Genomic DNA, 16,685 nt, shown 5'->3' on the forward strand with positions numbered 1-16,685 from the left:
CTTCCTTTCTTTGTAACGAGGTTACTGCAGTCTGCAGGGCCTGCGCTCCCGCTCAAGTCAGCCTGCCGAACACTCGGTCAGCTGACTGTTGAAGCCCTGTTCTCTGAACCGGAATGATCCTTATGTCACATCACGGTTTTACAAGTAAAAAGTGGATGGCCTTCGTTTTTGTGCATAGTTCCCATCGCGTTTATGCTGCGGAGCTAAGCACACACCCAGTGAGAAGGGTGCTGGATGCCACACTGATACCACATAATGGTAGAACCTGATAAATGCTGACAGCATCGATCAAGAGGCTGTCCCACAAAACTCAGATTGGAGGGCATCTCGCCGTAAACCCATGCGGCAGCGAGGCCTTGTGTGGAATGTGCACATGTTCCCGTTGGGGCTGGCCTGCCTGCCCACCTATATGCCTGCTGGATTGTTTCACAAGCCAATGAGTGAAGTCCAGTCTTGGAGACTATCTGCCTAAGACAGTTAGGCCCATTTACCCTGCTCCACCACCCTGCTTATAGGAGGGTGGGAAGGGTGAAAATCAATAGACTGACTGGCTCACACTCTGATCAGGCCGTAGGCAAAATGCAGGGATTGATGGCGACAACACCTAAGCATTGCCATGTAGGAAGCGGCAGCACCCCTCACTGACAGAGACATTCTTGTGGCTGACACTGCAGTGCTAACAGCAAGAATGCTGTCCTGTGAGAAGCCATTGCAGCCCAAGTCTCCACGGGCTTAATTGGCTCATGCCGTAAGGCAGACAATACCACTCCCCGAGGAGGGACTGCTGGCCTATTGTGTGAGGGATGAACGGTATGAGGACCAACTGGGTGACTATTGTGTCGCCCTTGTGTGGGACAGCGGCCCGCCATGTTGCCAGATCCCTGGCCTAGCCACACGATTACCTCTGGATGAGGAGGGAGCTCAACCGGTCTCCAACACACAGAATTACACCCAGGTGTTTAAACGGCCATGCCGTAATACAACCTTATGGTGGTTCTGCTCACCCCTGACAGTCTCGTCACATTCTGCTGTGTGAACAGCAGTGTGAATTCGCTGGAACAACGTGGAACGTGTAAACTGACGCTGTCAACGATACGCCCACGTAGTGCATGACTGTGAATGACAGATAATGCACTGGCTGCATGTTCAGAAGAGCCGGAGGCACAAAGTGCACCATGATTGCCCTCAGCCCTAAGGGGCGGAGGCACAACCTGAGGGTGGCCCGACTCACTAGAGCAAGGGACAGAGTCCCTGCTTTGCCCTCTAACACATGCCGAGGAGCGCTGCGGACTGTGAGAGTTGACGCCTGCAAGGCCTCTTGTTGAGGTGCCGGCCTAGGTGCCCAAAGTGCTGCAGGTGCCTGGCCACGTTGTTGTGGCACTGCACCTCTGAGCGAGCACACACCATTCAGTTATCCAATTTAGGATGCAAAGGCCCTCCCGCCAAGGACTATGTCCAATCGGGGGGCTAGACATATGCCGAATGGGAGGACACGGGACTCGAAGGTTCTGTCATCTAAGACAAGCCGGTCAGTGCGTCAGACCCGGGATCTGAGAATAAGCATCCCCGGTCGAGCATGGCAAGCCAGTCGCCTTGGAGGATGGCCTGTAAGACCCTCAGCCCTTCCTTGCCGGGAGTGCTGTAAGCAGCACCCCACCCTCCCGAAGACATAGTGGAACCCACCCAGGGGTCCACCTGAATTGTCTTCCAGGACAACCGCTGTCCCGAGAGACAGCGGGTGGGGTCTGGGGCCTTAACTGTCAGGACTGAGGTATGGGCTTAGCCCGCCGAGCACATTTTAGCCATACCCTGCCGGTTGGCCTGTAACCGGACCCGTAGGTCCCTGGAACTGCCAAACCTGACTGGGGTTGCACAGCCTGAGGGGTGACCGAGGCAGGCTACTCATGGCCTTGCCGGAGCATTCCTGCACCTCCTGTGCACCTCCACAGCCTCCTTAGGATGCTGTAGCAAAGCACTGGCCTTTTGGCCAAACATGGCCGGTGGCTCAATAGGCAGCGTGGGGGAGCTTGTCCTCCTATCGCAGCTTGGCCTGGGGCTGCCACAGACGGCACCTCACCAAAGGGCATCAATAGCATGCCTGCTGCCACTGCCTGGGGAGCCTGAAAGCCAGTCGCTGCAGCTCCTCAATAAGGTCCGGGCCCTAATGGTCACATAAGTGCCACATATAAGCCGGTGCTGAAGCAGTGACAGAATAACCCTGTGTTGACTAGCTGTGCCTAGATAGCCATAGTGCATTCTCGGGATGAGAAGGAGCTTACTTTGTGGTTTCGAACCGGTAACCGGATTATACCATGCAAGTTTACACCTATAGGTGCGTGAACGGCCTTGCCGTGATACACCGTACAGAGTATTCCGCCCGACAGCCGCGGCACACTCGAGTTGCCAACATTGGCGAAACTACATCACGGACGCGTGAGCTGACACGGTCAGCAATACGCCGTATATACAGTAGTGTGCAAATGGCTGTGATTTCAGGGCTTGCTCCTGGCAGACTCAGCACGTCCTATACACTGTATAGTGCGCTACTACACCTGAACGCGGAAAGCTGACTGCCACGGCAGCCATACGCTCATCCTGTCTATGACAGAACCCACGGTTCGGAGGATGAGCTTGCTCCGTGGCGTCCCCCGTCGCACGGGTTCTACCACGCAGTCTACACCGGAGTGCGTGAACGGCTTTAGCCGCAATACACTCAAGTGAGCTCTCTCTCACGAGGCGAGGCAAAAACACGGCACTACAGATGCGGAAGTCGCCCCAGCGACAATACGCCTGTATAGTGCGTTTTAATGCTATAGCCTGGCCGGGCTGTTGTTTTGATTGATTGATTTACTGATTTACTAACAGCTTGCAGAATTACAGTACATTTCGAGTACAACTCAATACAAATACTGTTAACAGAGAGTGGGCGATACCATAAAGCATTACACTTGTTTACAATAGGGCCCACCATCTTCAATTCATCAAAACATTTAGAGACGTACGAATATACACAACTATATTCACTGCGCACTCGCAGGTCCCCTCCAGCCCACAGAATATGCAGCATGGATGCGTGAATTGACGCCATGCCAATAATACACCCATATAGTGCGTTGTATTCCACTGCCTTTAAGGATTACCGGGCCACTGGTCCTGTCTGTGTCACTGCACTCAGATCGACAGACAGGCTACACCACAGGAGCGTAAACTGGCGCCCCGCCAGCAATACCCCTGTATAGTGTGTTATATGGCCGTCGGATTCCTTCATTCCTCCTAGCCTCAACTGGCAAGAGGAAGAAAAACATACAGGAGTCAGGATCTTCATGAGCTGCTATCAGCATGACCAGGGAACCCACAGGTCACCCACTGGTCATGGCCATCCTCTGTGGGCATATGTGCCCCACGCAGCCCCAGAGAAACCCCTGCTGTTTCCATTTAATTCAATACCTATATACACTATTATTTTAATATGTTATATTAAATATATACAAATTTAATTGCTTAAACATGCTCAAAAAACGGGGAGTATAGTAATGTGCTTGAGAAGTGAGGGCACAATTTACCCTATGTGCAATTTACACTGCTGTCTCTCAGTCACATATTGATATTCATGTGTTGTTTTTTTTTTTTTTTTCTCGGTAACATGTTTCATGTGGACCCCAAAGACTAGCTGACTGCCATGGCATCAGCTAATGGGGATCTTTCCAAATAGAAAAATAACTAAACAACAGCCAGCTGAGTTCTATAGTCTCTCTCTCTCTCTCTCTCTGGAGGAGGTTGCACCTGAATTTCCTAGCTGCACTGAGACACAGAGTGTTTGAGTTGGAGACAAACACTCTGCTCCAAACGTTTTGCATTATATAGTGTATATACGTATACCAATTTCCACTGTTTGGTCCACTAGAACAGGGATTTATGAGAGTCTCCCTCGACTTTCCAGGCAACAATTTACCCTACGATATATCACCGTGCACTGGAGACCAAACTTTGTTTGTTGTGGAATTAGCTCGTCCTGTCTATGACTGACAGGACCCACGGTTCGGAGGATAAGCTTGCTCCGTGGCTTCCCCCGTCCGTACGGGTTCTACCACGCAGTCTACACCAGGGTGTGTGAACGGCTTTAGCCGCAATACACCCCAGGGAGCTCTGTCTCTCACGAGGCGAAGCAAAAGAACACAGCACCAAAGACGCGGAAGCCGCCCCAGCGACAATACGCCTGTATACTATACACTAGTGTATAGTGTGCTGTGTTAAATGATAAGCCTATAGCGGGGCTGATGTTTCGCTGCGCCAAACGCAGGTCCACTCCAGCCCACGGAATATGCATCACGGATGCGTTAACTGACACCAAGCCAGTGATACAAACGTATAGTGCGATTATTCCACTGCTTTACAGGATTACAGAGCCAATGATCCTATAGCGGGGCTGATGTTTCGCTGCGCCAACCGCAGGTCCACTCCAGCCCACGGAATATGCATCACGGATGCGTTAACTGACACCAAGCCAGTGATACAAACGTATAGTGCGATTATTCCGCTGCTTTACAGGATTACAGAGCCAATGGTCCTGTCTGTGTCCCTGCCCACAGGTCGACAGACAGGCTACACCACAGGACGCGTAAACTAACACTATGTCAGCAATACGCCTGTAACGGTGTTTTGGCTGGTGTTACCCTGTTTTTGTTTGCTATACCTACAAACGAGCTGTGTGACAGCAATCCAGAGAGGAGCGATCCACGCCAGCTCTCTAACCTGCCTCCAGCAGTGGATTAATCCGGCTGCCAGAACTCGTGAGTAGTTGCTTTTCAAAAAGTCTAAAAAATGCAGTTATTGTTGATAACTTGCTCTGCACTTCCGTTGAGGAGACCACGTCTTGGACTGCTCGGTGGAGATCAAAAAAGCAGTGTAATCACGCACCACCTGGGCCTTATATACCCGTGCGTGCCAGTGCACTGGTGTGTCTTAAAGAGGTATCCACGTCACAAGTGAGGTGGGGACATTCCCCATACATATGAAATATGTTGGGTGGAGAGATAGTCTCTGATACGATAGAGAACAGCCCTGTCATCGAATTGGCTCCCGAGATCCCAGATCCAAAAATGCTGTGAAACAAATTTGTGTAGCAAGCTTTTTGGATCTGGCAGCGTCAGGTTAAAGGATGGGGGGGTCCCAGTTCAATATATAAGTCTTTTGGGGGTCCCAGTTCAATATATAAGTCTTTTGGGGGCTCCCAGTTTAATATATAAGTATTTTGGGGGCTCCCAGTTCAATATATAAGTCTTTTGGGGGGTCCCAATTCAATATATACGTCTTTTGGGGGGTCCCAGTTCAATATATAAGTCTTTTGGGGGTCCCAGTTCAATATATAAGTATTTTGGGGGCTCCCAGTTCAATATATAAGTCTTTTGGGGGGTCCCGATTCAATATATACGTTTTTTGGGGGGTCCCAGTTCAATATATAAGTCTTTTGGGGGGTCCCAGTTCAATATATAAGTCTTTTGGGGGTCCCAGTTCAAATATGATTATGTTGGGGGTTCAGGGTTTGTTTTAATGGAACTAAAACATCCAGGTGTGAAGGCACCCTGAGTGGGACAAGAGAGTCCTTGAAGCAGGTTTTAAATCCAGGAATAATGCATATTATAAATGTGTCAATCATTCATTCATTCATTCATTCATTCATTCATTCAGTAATTCATTCATTCATTCATTCATTCATTCATTCATGTATGATTCCATCTGGTGTTTCAGACTGGCTCACTGCGGCTTGTCAGAGAGATGCTGTGAAGCTCTGGCCTCAGCTGTAAGCTCTAATCCCTCCCTAAGAGAGTTGGACCTGAGCCTCAACGTGGTGAATGATTCAGTCCTGGAGAACTGCAAGTGAGTAGACTTGGGCTGTGTCCATGTTGGACAGTGCAGTGTTTCCCTTTACAGTGTATTCACTCTGACACAACGCCATGCATGCAGAGAGAACAATGCAGTGCCTCAAAGAAACTATAGGATAGCAGGTCAATAATGAACATCTGTCACAATAGGCATTAAAATACTTTTTAATGTCAAGGACCCCCAAATTGACACTCATTAGCCCCACGGACCCCTATTTGAAAAGATATTCCAGGGAACCCCATAAGAGAAGATTCTTACGGCTCTAGCAGTGATTCTCAACCCGTTTAATTTCAAGGACCCCCAGTTTGACATACATTAGTCTACGGACCCCCATTTAATGGGATTTCTATCTCTGAGACCCCAATTCATATTGCAAAATCAATGAAACACTGTAGTGTCAACTAGTGGAGACGTTGTGTTAGACAGTCAGACATTGATGCATTGTTGTTCTACTTCCTACAGAGTGAAACACTGTAGTGTCAGCTAGTGGAGACGTTGTGTTAGACAGTCAGACATTGATGCATTGTTGTTCTACTTCCTACAGAGTGAAACACTGTAGTGTCAACTAGTGGAGACGTTGTGTTAGACAGTCAGACATTGATGCATTGTTGTTCTACTTCCTACAGAGTGAAACACTGTAGTGTCAGCTAGTGGAGACGTTGTGTTAGACAGTCAGACATTGATGCATTGTTGTTCTACTTCCTACAGAGTGAAACACTGTAGTGTCAACTAGTGGAGACGTTGTGTTAGACAGTCAGACATTGATGCATTGTTGTTCTACTTCCTACAGAGTGAAACACTGTAGTGTCAGCTAGTGGAGATGTTGTGTTAGACAGTCAGACATTGATGCATTGTTGTTCTACTTCCTACAGAGTGAAACACTGTAGTGTCAGCTAGTGGAGACGTTGTGTTAGACAGTCAGACATTGATGCATTGTTGTTCTACTTCCTACAGAGTGAAACATGGAGGAGAAGATGGGTTTAATTCTACACTCATTTCAAAACGTGAGTATCTGTCTGTCTGTGTCAACATCACACGTTAACATTTTATACACTGTTGTATACTTGGTTGATGTTGTCCTGAAAACTCTTGTGCTCTCTACTCTGTGCTCTTGGCCTGGTCCTTAACACCATCAAGATGAGGTCATGTGGTTTGACAGAAACAATGGGCCTCATTCACTAACCTGGTCGTAAATAACATGTATTTCGTCTATATTTGGCATGAGTTCAATTCTGACGTGCGAGCGGTGCAACTAAACATTTATTTGTATAGTTACTGCTCTGTACTGTATTGTAGTGGGCTGTGCTCTATGCTGTACTTTGAAAATGACAGAGTTACCGTGTGGGGGTCCCCGGAACATCCAGACCCCCAGGAACGTACCCAGGGGGCCGGGACGGTTCTGGCAAGCCTTTGCGCGTCCGAAATGGTTGAGAAATGACAGTTACCGCGTTGCAGCTTTCCGTGCTCGGACAGAGAGACAGACACGTTCACATAGAAGACAGACACGTACACATAGAGACAGACACGTTCACATCGAAGACAGACACGTACACATAGAGACAGACACGTTCACATAGAGACAGACACGTACACATAGAGACAGACACGTACACATAGAGACAGACACGTACACATAGAGACAGACACGTACACATAGAGACAGACACGTACACAGAGAGACAGACACGTACACATAGAGACAGACACGTACACAGAGAGACAGACACGTACACAGAGAGACAGACACGTACACGTAGAGACAGACACGTACACAGAGAGACAGACACGTACACAGAGAGACAGACACGTACACGTAGAGACAGACACATACACATAGAGACAGACACATACACAGAGAGACAGACACGTACACAGAGAGACAGACACGTACACAGAGAGACAGACACGTACACAGAGAGACAGACACGTACACAGAGAGACAGACACGTACACGTAGAGACAGACACGTACACAGAGAGACAGACACGTACACAGAGAGACAGACACGTACACATAGAGACAGACACGTACACATAATAATAACTAGAAAAAGTGCCCTTCCGGGCACAGGTCTCCACCAGGTTATCCACAGATCCGTGCAGTTAGAGGTAAAAACACTTTTTGGCCAGTTATAGCGCCACCTTGAGGCTGAGTTGAAATTGTTCATGTGGCATTTCGTCCTCGGCCTAGTGGGAATGTGGGTGCACAATTTCACGGAAATCACGCGATGTGTTCATGATTTGCAGCATTTTGTTTGAAACTGAGCACTCCTGTGAACTTTGGAAGCCAATCTTAACCAATCAGGATGGAGTCTGATAAATCTGAAAGACCCGTTTCGTTGAACGGCTCTAGAGAGACTGTGTACCAATTTGCGTGATGTTTGGACAAAATCTGTAGGTGTACTGTGCAAAAACTTGTTTTGCACAAAGCGGCCTCCTGGTGGCGCTATAACAGGCCGTTGTGGAAAGTTTGGGGCAGAGGTTCATCGTTGGCATCCAGGGAGTGTGTGTGCAAAATGTGGCATCGAGCGGGTTAACGGTGGCCGAGATTAGCTTAGCGGCCTCTTGGTGGCGCTATAACAGGCCGTTCTGGAAAGTTTGGGGCAGAGGTTCATCGTTGGCATCCAGGGAGTGTGTGTGCAAAATTTGGCATCGACCGGGTTAACGGTGGCCGAGATTAGCTGGTCACGGACACACGGACGGACACACGGACGGACACACGGACGGACACACAAACGGACGGACGGAGTGCAAAACATACTCTCCCCACATGCCTTCGGCCTGGTGGAGACAATAATAATAATAATAATAATACAGTGTTGTTTTTGGCAGCAAATTTCTATTTTAGTTTAGTCATAGTCTTTGGACTGAAACTTCATTTAGTTTTAGTCACATTTTAGTCACCTGGAATGTATTAGTGTTAGTCTAGTTTTAGTCGACTAAATGTCATAAGATTTTAGTCGACTAAATCTACAGGTGATTTAGTCGACTAAAATGTATTTTGGCGGGTCTTGATGCCGTCGTAATGAGTGTTTTTACACTTGCTGAAAATAGCTGATCTACAAGCTCACAACGCGTCGCGTTTTGACGCGTTGTGAGCTTGTAGATCAGCTATTTTCAGCATGCAACCAAGTGTAAAATGACTTATACTGGATTTCTTGTCTACTAGTCCCTTCCTAACATTTTAGTCTAGTTTTTATTTGTCGACGAAATTGTCAATATATTTAGTCTCAGTTTTAGTCATCATAGCTTAGTTTTCATTTAGTTTCCATTTGTTTTTGTCAGTGAAAAAAGGTAGTCGACGAACATTTTTCGTCTCAGTTTTAGTCGACGAAAACAACACTGACAGACACGTACACAGAGAGACAGACACGTACACAGAGAGACAGACACGTGCACATAGAGACAGACACGTTCACAGAGAGACAGACACGTACACATAGAGACAGACACGTTCACAGAGAGACAGACACGTACACATAGACAGACAGACACGTACCCATTGAGACAGACACGTACACATAGAGACAGACACGTACACATAGAGACAGACATGTACACATAGAGACAGACACGTACACATAGAGACAGACACGTACACATAGAGACAGACACGTACACATAGAGACAGACACGTACACAGAGAGACAGACACGTACACATAGACAGACACGTACACAGAGAGACAGACACGTACACAGAGAGACAGACACGTACACAGAGAGACAGACACGTACACAGAGAGACAGACACGTACACAGAGAGACAGACACGTACACAGAGAGACAGACACGTACACAGAGAGACAGACACGTACACAGAGAGACAGACACGTCCACAGAGACAGACACGTACACAGAGACAGACACGTACACAGAGACAGACACGTACACAGAGACAGACACGTACACAGAGACAGACACGTACACAGAGAGACAGACACGTACACATAGAGACAGACACGTACACATAGAGACAGACACGTTCACATAGACGGACACGTACACAGAGAGACAGACACGTGCACATAGAGACAGACACGTACACAGAGAGACAGACATGTACACAGAGAGACAGACACGTACACAGAGAGACAGACACGTACACATAGAGACAGACACGTACACGTAGAGACAGACACGTACACGTAGAGACAGACACGTACACAGAGAGACAGACACGTACACATAGAGACAGACACGTACACATAGAGACAGACACGTACACATAGAGACAGACACGTACACATAGAGACAGACACGTACACATAGAGACAGACACGTACACATAGAGACAGACACGTACACAGAGAGACAGACACGTACACATAGAGACAGACACGTACACATAGAGACAGACACGTACACATAGAGACAGACACGTACACATAGAGACAGACACGTACACATAGAGACAGACACGTACACATAGAGACATACACGTACACATAGAGACAGACACGTACACATAGAGACAGACACGTACACATAGAGACAGACACGTACACATAGAGACAGACACGTACACAGAGAGACAGACACGTACACATAGAGACAGACACGTACACGTAGAGACAGACACGTACAATTAGAGACAGACACGTACACAGAGAGACAGACACGTACACAGAGAGACAGACACGTACACATATAGACAGACACGTAAACAGAGAGACAGACACGTACACAGAGAGACAGACACGTACACATAGAGACAGACACGTACACATAGGGACAGACACGTACACATAGAGACAGATACGTACACAGAGAGACAGACACGTACACATCAGGGGGGCAGTCAGACAGATATTTTGTGAAGCCTGAAACTCCTGAAAGTTCATATAATGGCCTGTTGTGGCGCTGTCATTGGACCCAGAAAAACCCATATCCCCATAGAAGTCCATGTATTTGGGCCCAACTTCACCTAGACTGTATTACCTTAATAAACATGGTCATGAATACTTTCTGCTTCCAGTCACTAGTTTAAAGTCTCATTTCTAATGTCATAATATTCTTTTTGGAAAATGATGGTCCCATTTATCAAATAAATGACCATAAAGTCGCGTATGTTCTGAGGGGCGTGGCTACCGTTACAGTCTATGATCGGGAGTCCCCACCAACTCGAGTCAAAATAAAAACCAACGGAGAAGAAGGGGGGAAGTCCCGCCTCGTTGTCTGGGCAGCCAATGGCCAGCTGGGCCCAAACGGAGCCAGCCAATGGCCAGCTGGGCCCAAACGGATCTAGAAAGATGGCGACTTACAGTGCAGGAATAACAGGCTTCATTTTACGTCCATGTTAGACCCGGGGAACGCTTTGTCCATATTTTTTACAGTCTATGGTACACATAGAGACAGACACGTACACAGAGAGACAGACACGTACACATAGAGACAGACACGTACACAGACACGTCCGCGCATGTGTGTGTGTGTGTGTGACCGTGCGTGTGTGGGTGTGTGACCGCGCATGTGTGTGTGACCGCGACTGTGTGCACGTGTGTGACCGCCCATGTGTGTGACTGTGAGTGTGTGTGTGACTGTGAGTGTGTGTGTGACCGCGCATGTGTGTGTGACTGCGACTGTGTGTGTGACCGTGAGTGTGTGTGTGACCGTGCGTGTGTGTGTGTGACCGCGCATGTGTGTGTGTGACTGTGAGTGTGTGTGTGACTGCGACTGTGTGTGTGTGTGTGACTGTGCACGTGTGTGTGTGACTGTGCGTGTGTGCAACCCTGCATGTGTGTGTGTGTGTGTGTGTGTGTGCAACCGTGCATGTGTGTGTGTGTGTGTGTGTTTGTGTGTGTGTGTGTGTGTGTGTGTGTGTGTGTGTGTGTGTGTGTGTGTGTGTGTGTGTGTGTGTGTGTGTGTGACCGTGCATGCGTGTGTGTGTGTGTGTGTGTGTGTGTGTGTGTGTGTGTGTGTGTGTGTGTGTGTGTGTGCGCGCGCAAGGGTCCGACCGTGCATGTGCATTTGTGCGTGTGTGTCAGTCAGTGAATGATGTATTTAATGTCTCCTGTGTTGTTTTCTCATCAGATTTCCAGCGTCTCACACTGGACACAAACACAGCAAACAGAAACCTCTCTCTGTCTGAGGACAACAGGAAGGTCACATGGAGGTCAGGGGGTTCAGGGGGTCAGGATCCTCCTGATCACCCCGACAGGTTTTATTACTATGGTCAGGTTCTGAGTACACAGAGTGTGACTGGACGCTGTTCCTGGGAGGTAGAGTGCAGTGGATGGGTTTATATAGGAGTAGCCGACGGAACAATCAGCAGGAAAGGAAGTGGTGATGACTGTAGGCTTGGATGGAATGACAAGTCCTGGAGTCTGGACTGTGAAGGTGGTTATGGTTACAGGTACTCTGTCAGACACAACGGACAGCAGACTGTCCTCCCTGTCTCTGCCTCTAGAGGCTCCAACAGAGTATCAGTGTATGTGGACCGTCCCGCTGGGACTCTGTCCTTCTACACAGTGTGCTCTGACTCACTGAGACACCTGTACACCTTCCAGACCACGCCCACTCAACGTCTCTATGCTGGGTTCTGGTTAGGCTCCTCCTCCTCCTCCTCAGTGCGTCTGTGTGAGCAGAGATAGAGGCTCTATGTGAAGGTGACATCATCAGGTGGCCATGGTTACTCAACATGCTTGAGTGAGTGCAGGTTGTCATGGTTACCACCGTCACCACGGGGTACTTTGACACTATAGCCGAGTCTGACATCATGGACTCCATATTTGGGCATGAGCAACTCATGACATCACGGTGACATCATCGTGGTGATGTATATAAGCATCACAGTGACATCACACATTACAGCTCCTGGACGTTGTCATGTCAACACCCCCCCCCCCCCCCCCCATGTATTTGACCTTTGACCCAATGCATTGTGAGCTTGTAGATCTGATATTTTCAAATACTGTAGTAAAGTAATATATGGCTAATATTTGATCATTTAGCTTCTAGGACCCCCTGGAACCCCCTCAAGGACCCCCGGGGGACCCTGGACCACACTTTGAGAACCAGTTAGTGTTGATTTTGTCGACTAAAACTATGACGGAAAATGTTCGCCGACCACCTTTTTTCACTAAGGAAGACTAACATTATAAGACAATACTGACAATTTCCTCATCAAATGAAAACTAGACTAAAATCTTAGGGTGGAGAAGAGATCCAGTAGAACTAAAAGACAAGTCATTTTATGCTTGGTTACATGCTGAAAATAGCAGATCTACAAGCTCACAACGCGCCGCACTGCAAGCTTGTAGATCGGCTATTTTCAGCATGCACCGAGTGTAAAATCACCCATTACGACGCCACCAAGGCCCACCCAAATACATTTTAGTCGACTAAATTACCTGTATAGATTTAGTCGACTAACATCTTATATTTAGTCGACTAAAACTAGACTAACACTAAACCATTTCAGATGACTAAAATATGACTAAAACTAAATGAAGCTTCATTCAAAAGACTGACTGAAATAAAATCTAAATTTGATGTCAAAATAAAACAAAAGAAACAGTGGTCTCAAAATCAGTTCAAAAATGTTAACCCTATATGTACACACTGGCTATTTGAAAACAGCAGATCTCACAATGTTTCGCGATGCATATTTAAAATAAGAAAGTATTTTTGTAAATATATATAGGCTATTTGAAAATTGTAACACAAATCTTGTGTTGGGGTCCCTGGTACAAATATGTTCAAATGGGGGTCTCTGGTAGAAATATGTTCACATGGGGGTCCCTGGTACAAATATGTTCACATGGGGGTCCCTGGTACAAATATGTTCACATGGGGGTCCCTGGTACAAATATGTTCACATGGGGGTCCGTGGGCAGATCCATATTAATGTCAAACTCTATGGTATAAATGAGTCATCACCACAGGGAGCTTTAGATCTTACATTAGACTAGATGTCTGCATGTGTTGGTAGACGGGAGAGTCTTTGACCTTTGACCTGGTAGATGGGGAGTCTTTGACCTTTGACCTGGTAGATGGGGAGATTCTTTGACCTTTGACCTGGTAGATGGGGAGAGTCTTTGACCTTTGACCTGGTAGACAGGGAGAGTTTTTTGACCTTTTGAAGCATCCTTTGAGTAACTGCTGGTGCTCAGTGTGGAGCCTGCAGCAGAGCTCAGTGTGGAGGCTGCAGCAGAGCTCAGTGTGGAGGCTGCAGCAGAGCTCAGTGTGGAGGCTGCAGCAGAGCTCAGTGTGGAGGCTGCAGCAGAGCTCAGTGTGGAGGCTGCAGCAGAGCAGGTTGTTTCTGGACTTCACCTTCACTGCCGTTCCCTTTTAGGTGTTCTTTGAAGGACAGGATTCTGTCGAGGGTCACACCGAGGTGGGTTGGATTAGAGGCAGCTTTATCTTGAGTCCACTCAGATGGATGTTCAGTTCTCTGACAGCTTTATCTTGAGTCCACTCAGATGGATGTTCAGTTCTCTGACAGCTTTATCTTGAGTCCACTCAGATGGATGTTCAGTTCTCTGACAGCTTTATCTTGAGTCCACTCAGATGGATGTTCAGTTCTCTGGCAGCTTTATCTTGAGTCCACTCAGATGGATGTTCAGTTCTCTGGCAGCTTTATCTTGAGTCCACTCAGATGGATGTTCAGTTCTCTGGCAGCTTTATCTTGAGTCCACTCAGATGGATGTTCAGTTCTCTGGCAGCTTTATCTTGAGTCCACTCAGATGGATGTTCAGTTCTCTGGCAGCTTTATCTTGAGTCCACTCAGATGGATGTTCAGTTCTCTGGCAGCTTTATCTTGAGTCCACTCAGATGGATGTTCAGTTCTCTGGCAGCTTTAGCATTGTGGAGATGGAATACACTGGAAGCTGGGCTTTTTGCAGAACTGGTCCAGTTTGTAAAGGTCTTCAGTGAGCACCTGTTCCAGTGGGTCAAGTTCTGGTGGTTTGGAATGCCAAACAGATGTTGTCTGTACAGATGAATAGGTCGTTTTGCGTAGAGGTTGAATAGGGTTGGACCCTGCGGGACTCCATTTGTCTGTGTTCTCTGTGTGCCTGTGTTCTGTCCGAGGTGAACTCTGAACCTCCGGTTGGTCAGCAGATTTGTGAGTTTCACTGTGAGGTCTTTGTGAGTTTCACTGTGAGCTGTTTGTGCCAGACGGTATCAAAGGCAGCTGTGAGGTGGAGGAACACAGTCCCTGTCTTCAGTCATCTACCATGCAGACATCTACACCCCCCACTGCTCCACTTCCATCTAGACCAACCCTCCACCAGCTGACTTCACCGTCCAATCAGCTTGGACAAAGGAATGGGAGTCCAAGGAGGTCCCAAACAAACAGTCATCGTTTTCCTCTAATGACTGTAACCGGCAGTAATGCCCGATGTCCTCAGCCACTTTCATTAGTGTTCAATCTTTGTATAATATTTGTATATTTGATATTTCTATATATTGGGCAAATGTATTGACATTGTTAATAGATACTGATATCTTGTATCTATCCCGTCTGTAATCACACCTTGGGTGTGACTGTGAGGTGATGATTAGTGATGGTGTGCACCTGCACAACGTCACCACTCCTTCAAAAGAGACTTGACTCCCACAACTCCTCACACTGAAGAAGGCTGTTAGCCCAAACGTTTGTCCCCATGAAATAGAGAAATAAACCAGCTTGAATTTGTTTCTTGGTGTGTGCGACCTCTCTACTTTTTATGATGTCGATTTAAGCCAGTAACGCACCATAAGTCAAAGTGCGGTGTTCACAAGAAAGTTTTCTAAAACAAATGCTTGCAATGATTTCAATGTGTTTGTAAATGTGTCTAGTAACAAACTAACGTGTAAAACACATTCTTGCAATGATTTCAGAATCATGAGAAATGGTTGACTAGACTTAACGTCTGCTCTCCTACTGCTGTGAACATGTTGTTGACTAGACTTCATGTCAATCACTCTGGATTCACACATCTACTAAATGTGTTGTTAATTAACTCAAATCAATCAGTGTATTCATTGATTCATTATTAGATCATAATTTCCTCACTCGTTCCATTATTGTGTTTCATTGAATATTCATTTGATATCATTCTCATTCTTCACATGTTATTGTATGATCATGTGTAGAAGTCATAATTGTTTAATAAATTGATTGTTGATAGGGATGCACGATTAATCGGTAGCATGAATAGGAATAGGCCACTAGTCTAGAACAAAAGCCACATGAAATATGATGTAAAATCTTAAGTAAAAATAAACTTTACATTTTTCTACATTTAATTTGTGTACTCATCTCATTCAGTCATTCAGTTGTGAAAACAGACACTTGGAAAAGAGTATAGGCTATTTATTGATTGCTTTAATACTTTATTAACAGGCTTTGGGCCAAGCACCCATAGGGCCTAGGCTTGTTTCCATTGTGGTCCTCTGTATGATATCGGAATCGGTCACAATCGGTGTCGGCAGATATGACCCTGCAAATAATGGGATATCGGTCATGATTTCATAATCGTGGCGCCGCTATTTGTTGACAGTCTGTCGTTGTTCCTGTGTATTAATATTCATAGTGTGACAACATGTCCACAATAAGAACTACGTTGGATCCAATCGGAACACACGTTATTATTTCATGTATAAACAAACAATGTCATTTACAGCTAAACATTTCTCTCAAGAATGTTTCTGAATACATTTGAAGCGAGAAACAGACACTGAACGCACTGACCGGATATTGATTCTATTTCTCCAACACTTCCCGTTGATTTCTGAGGCGCGTTGCACTGGACTCACCTGGCATAAACTAATGGAATTCTTTCATTCCAGTAAGCAATGAAATCCACCTTTGTTTTGT

General features: G+C 46.8%; 1 protein-coding gene and 1 long non-coding RNA gene across 2 annotated transcripts in view; both read left to right on the plus strand.

Annotated features, from left to right (window-relative positions):
* LOC310861381 (protein NLRC3-like) overlaps window positions 1-14,370 on the plus strand; it is a 29,519-nt gene extending 15,149 nt beyond the window's left edge. Inside the window, exons 7-9 of the mRNA XM_083768801.1 lie at window positions 5,749-5,877; window positions 6,838-6,887; window positions 11,915-14,370. Of these exons, the coding sequence (XP_083624927.1) occupies window positions 5,749-5,877; window positions 6,838-6,887; window positions 11,915-12,474 (739 nt within the window). The 3' untranslated portion in view covers window positions 12,475-14,370. The remainder of the gene's footprint in view (window positions 1-5,748; window positions 5,878-6,837; window positions 6,888-11,914) is intronic.
* A 228-nt stretch (window positions 14,371-14,598) lies between these two features.
* Window positions 14,599-15,521, plus strand: LOC310862223. The gene is made up of 2 exons (XR_014569542.1): window positions 14,599-14,741; window positions 14,822-15,521. It is a non-coding gene; the product is annotated as an uncharacterized lncRNA (long non-coding RNA).
* The last annotated feature ends 1,164 nt before the right edge of the window (window positions 15,522-16,685 follow it).

The sequence above is a fragment of the Protomyctophum parallelum genome (genome assembly GCF_964188405.1).
Source record: "Protomyctophum parallelum genome assembly, chromosome: 7".
Taxonomy (NCBI): domain Eukaryota; kingdom Metazoa; phylum Chordata; class Actinopteri; order Myctophiformes; family Myctophidae; genus Protomyctophum; species Protomyctophum parallelum.